Source organism: Cyprinodon variegatus, unplaced genomic scaffold, assembly GCF_000732505.1.
Source record: "Cyprinodon variegatus isolate N-32 unplaced genomic scaffold, C_variegatus-1.0 Scaffold30, whole genome shotgun sequence".
Classification (NCBI taxonomy): domain Eukaryota; kingdom Metazoa; phylum Chordata; class Actinopteri; order Cyprinodontiformes; family Cyprinodontidae; genus Cyprinodon; species Cyprinodon variegatus.
This window is the reverse complement of record NW_015150483.1, coordinates 141,136-145,598: the sequence shown is the minus strand read 5'-3', so window position 1 is coordinate 145,598 and position 4,463 is coordinate 141,136. Positions and strand designations below refer to the sequence as shown.

Here is a 4,463-nt window from a genome sequence, read left to right as displayed (position 1 = left end):
TTATCTCAAGAAAGCCAAAAATAATTCTCAGTCATGGTCGGTTTTTAGTGAAAACTACAAGATATCGGCAACTTTCATTTTTGCTTACCTGTTTAATTTGCGATTATTCTTATTATCTGTACTTTTTTCATTTTTAAGTCTTGGTAGCGATAATAATCAAGAACTTTCACTCATGTACATGTTCATGCATGTATAAGAAATAATTAGCAGGTTTATACGAATTAGGCTGAGCTATAGGCGACCATCCTCGCTTGTCTTTACTACTAATCAAAAACAAATGAGAGCCAAAGTATTTTTTTGTCCAATTTTTTTTTTTTGTCATTCTTGTTATAGTCCAACACATATATCCTTTACTGATTATAACATGGTAGTCTTGTGTTGGCGTGTTCCATCGTTGGTAATCTACTGGGTTTGTGTTGCTTAAATATTAGTCCAGTCCAGCCAATGTGCTTAAGACAACATAGGGATGACTGCATCTGGATATTATTGTTTCATAGATGGCATCAGTAATACTTGCTTTTCTTCTCTTTTAATAATGACTAAGGAGAGATCGACACAAGTCAATATTAGAAGTGGTTTCAATGTATTCTCAGTCAATGTTTTTTAAGACCTCAGAAAAAAAGTTGTTTGCTTCTTAAGGATCATTATAAAAGAGTAAACATCCTGAGTTTGCCTGCTGCTGACTTGAATTTCAACAATCAAAGAATATTAACTAGTGCAAAAAACATTACAGAAAGATGAGAACTTTGGCAGATATGTTTTATTTATTAGTTCTAGTCAAACAGCAGAACATCTGGGTCCATATTGCATTCAAGGTCTGCTGGCTACACTGATCTCTCCTATTGTAGAAGTTGAGGGCATCATGGGCAGTCGCTTAGTTTCTGTGAAACAGCTCTGTTCAGCCTCTTCGTTCCTTTTCAGATTCAATTGGCGTTGCATGTAATCGTCTCTTGATTCAACCGTGTCCAGCTGCTCTTTGTGTGTCTTTGCACCTGACAATAGAACAGATCACAGGACCTCTGCAGGGGACGCCCAGCTTCTGCTTTTCCCTTATCACACTCAGTATGGGTGATGTGTGTCTCTGTTGTTGTTTGGAAGTGCACTCTCCCAGAAAAGTCTTTACATCTGGTCTTTGTGGTGGACTTTTAACACAAAGTCAAACAGTGAACATATTGTTACATTATTGTGCAGTATAACAACAATCAGGGACACATGCTTACACAATAAACAATCCTTCTTTTAGGTGTTGTTCATTAAAAACAAAACAAAAAAAAGTCTCTTCATTACCTGTAAATGTTGATGGTTACATACTTTCTTTGGTTTCAAATAACACCAAAGTTTCTTGGCTATATTGTTGCCATCCCTGGAGGTTAAACCAGCAGATACTAGATGTAATGAGTCCCCGCTGAATGCCAATATTTTCAATGCTGGCTTTGGGTCTGGGAGCTAATTAGTCGGTTGCTCCTTTTCTAAAGACATAGAGCCTCAATGGCGGCTGTTGCAGGTGTTCAGAAACCACATGGAAGTCCTCATTAGGGTGAAAACCATGCTTTTGATTTAGTGGCATTAGAAATGTCATATGTACTATGACTCTTCCAGGCACCCATGAGTGTATCCATTGTATTAGGAAGCAGTTCTTTTGCTCAGACTTTTTCAGATTTTATGTTAAAGCCACCCCTTTCATTTGTCAATCATCTAACATTCAATGCTATTAATGTAATATAGATACAGACAGTAAAGAATCAAATGAGAAGAGGTTTTTAAACCTTTTTACAAACAACCAGAAACATGTTGCTTGCATTTTCGATTGGCCTGTTTTACTCCGATACCCCTAAACAAAACCCTTAGCAATCTGTTGTTTTGGAAGTCATCCATTTAGTAAATACCGTAATTTTCGGACTATAAGCCGTGACTTTTTCCCCATTTTTCAACCTTGCGGCTTTTATAACAATGCGGCTTATCTATGGACTTTTACAGCCAACAGCCACTAGCGTAATACCTAAATCTATGGATTTTACTATCCACCATGTTAACAACACATTTGCTCCAACACACAAGTACAGTAGCCGCGAGGGAATACGGAGGTCCTCCGGAAGCAGACTTCTACCGCGAGTGGTACAAGACAGAACGACAGCGAGAAAGACAGACATTAAACATAAAAAAACCTGCGGCTTATAGTCCGGTGCGGCTTGTATATGTACAAATCATGCAATTTAGCTTCTGCAGCTTATATTCAGGTGTCCCACTAATAGTCCGAAAATTACGGTAGTCAATTTAATCTCAATATAAATGCAGTTGTTCTGTGAAGGCGTCAGAGGTTGGAGCACGTTAGTAAATAAGGACCAGCAGACAGTTTTTGTATAGGCAAGGATAGGTTAGAAAGCTATTCAGTTCTTTTAGGCGTTCTGTTCAACTGACAGGATATGCTAGGGAAATAATATTCAGATAATCAGCCAAGAAATCACTTCTAACTCTGGAGGAACCGCAGAACTCCAAACCTTAGGAAGGAGAATCTATCAATAGGATGACACTGAACTGTAAATTCAGCAAATTTGGAAAAAGAGAAAGCAAAGAGTGATTTTTCAATAGCAAGCCATAAACCAGTTTGTTACAGTTTGTCACAAGGCATGCAAACGAACCAGTTTGGAAAATGTATTATTTTTTTTTTTTTGGGTCATTTAAAATAAACGGAAGTTTTTGGTTTACATACGAAAGATCTTCTCTGTTTCATATGGTGATAGCACCACCGTGCTGTGGGAACGGTTTCCTTTGAAAGAAAGGACAGGTAAGTTGGTCAAAGTTGATAATGGCTTGGTAGAATACATTTTGGGCAAACCTGATGGAACCCTTTCATAAACCTTAAACCACTTGAATATGATGTAGGTTAATCTTCCAGCAGGGCCGATTCTCCAAAAATGAGTCCTGTTGATGCTTATGGAAAGATTAAAAAAAAAATGGTGAAAGATGCTAATCCTTGTTTATCTCCATCCAGTCTGACTGACCTTGAACTCTACTCTGTATTTTAATTTGTTCTATACATACTTTATTCTGTTTAAACTGGTTGATTTATGTGTGAAGTAAATGTTATTGTTAAAGTTAATGGTGCTCTTGCCTCTTTTAGATGACGTTAGCTCTGTCTGGAATCAGCTATCCTTGCCATCGCCTCAGTGTTTGTCGAAGGTCTTCACCAGCTAACGCCCAGGAACCAACAGATGAGGTACATAGGCGGAAACAAACAAACCCAGTCCTCACTTCTCTACAGTACCTATCCAGTAGTTACCTGCATGTTAACCCACTCTAATATAAAGATTTGTTTCTTTAGTGTACAGATGTCCATATGATCAGTGACAGTGAGGGGGACGATTACGAAGATGCGTCAGAATTTGGGGTGGATGATTCAGAAATGTTTGGAATGACCTCGTCAAGCTGTCGGAAATCACCTATGAGTATGTATAAAATATTTTGCTTCAAAACCCTAATCAGGCTCTTATTTTTACTCCACAATCATAGTTATGGTTTGAAAACAAGCATTCAGAGTTTGACAGATTGAGTCCTTTATCTTGCAGTGCCAGAAAACAGTGAGAACGAAGCGGATGCCTTACTTTACTTTACTGCCGAATTTTCTTCAAGGTGGGCATCTTGTCAGTTGATGATAGTAAGATCAATCTACAGAGGAACCCATCCTTTATGGAGGTACTGTGTTAAACAATGAACTGTCTGGTTGTTATCTGTGTATCAGATATGGAGAGACCCACCCGATGTTCTATATTGGGTCTTTGGAGGCAGCGTCTCAAGAGGCCTTCTACGGCAAAGCCAGAGATGTAAGTAAAACGTTCTGCTGTGAAGATCTCTTGGAAATGGTTTTGATTAAATGTGATACTGTATTTGGTTAAATTAGACTTTGACCTTCAGCACTGATATCATTCTTACTTCATATGGTCTTCTTCCTAGTCTGGTGAGAAGTTGTCTTTAATTAAGATAACATGGAATAATCATTCTAAATTCACTTGGGGACAGTACTTGTATTTTCTTTTTGTTACTGAGCTGGTGGGAACTTAAGAAGTTTTAGTTGGTACTATTACTAACGTCTTGACAGCTGACTTGCTTTCAAATTACAACAGGGCTACATATTTTATGTATATATATATATATATATATATATATATATATATATATATATATATATATATATATATATATATACATATATATACACCCACGAATACAGCATTTCCCCAGTTTAAGGTAGTTGATGGGAATCTGTTCTCTCAGATCTCTTCTGCTTTTGCTGGAGAACATTACTGTCTTTGTTGTATCAAAAAACAAACTGTATCACATTTTCACAAGCAAGTTCCAGGCCTGACAGCCGTCAGTTTAATAGAACCTATAAACAACTAACATAAAACCTATTGGGGAAAATTCAGTCAGTTAAAACATTAGATTATGGGCCAGGAGGGAAAGAA

The 4,463-nt window shown here is 37.4% G+C and overlaps 1 protein-coding gene across 1 annotated transcript in view; it reads left to right on the top strand.

The window, feature by feature from the left end:
- Positions 1-4,463, top strand: part of faf1 (Fas (TNFRSF6) associated factor 1) — a 74,496-nt gene that overhangs the window by 34,051 nt on the left and 35,982 nt on the right. The window contains exons 9-12 of the mRNA XM_015399122.1: positions 3,122-3,217; positions 3,323-3,446; positions 3,567-3,630; positions 3,740-3,821. Coding sequence (XP_015254608.1) covers positions 3,122-3,217; positions 3,323-3,446; positions 3,567-3,630; positions 3,740-3,821 — 366 coding nt within the window. The remainder of the gene's footprint in view (positions 1-3,121; positions 3,218-3,322; positions 3,447-3,566; positions 3,631-3,739; positions 3,822-4,463) is intronic.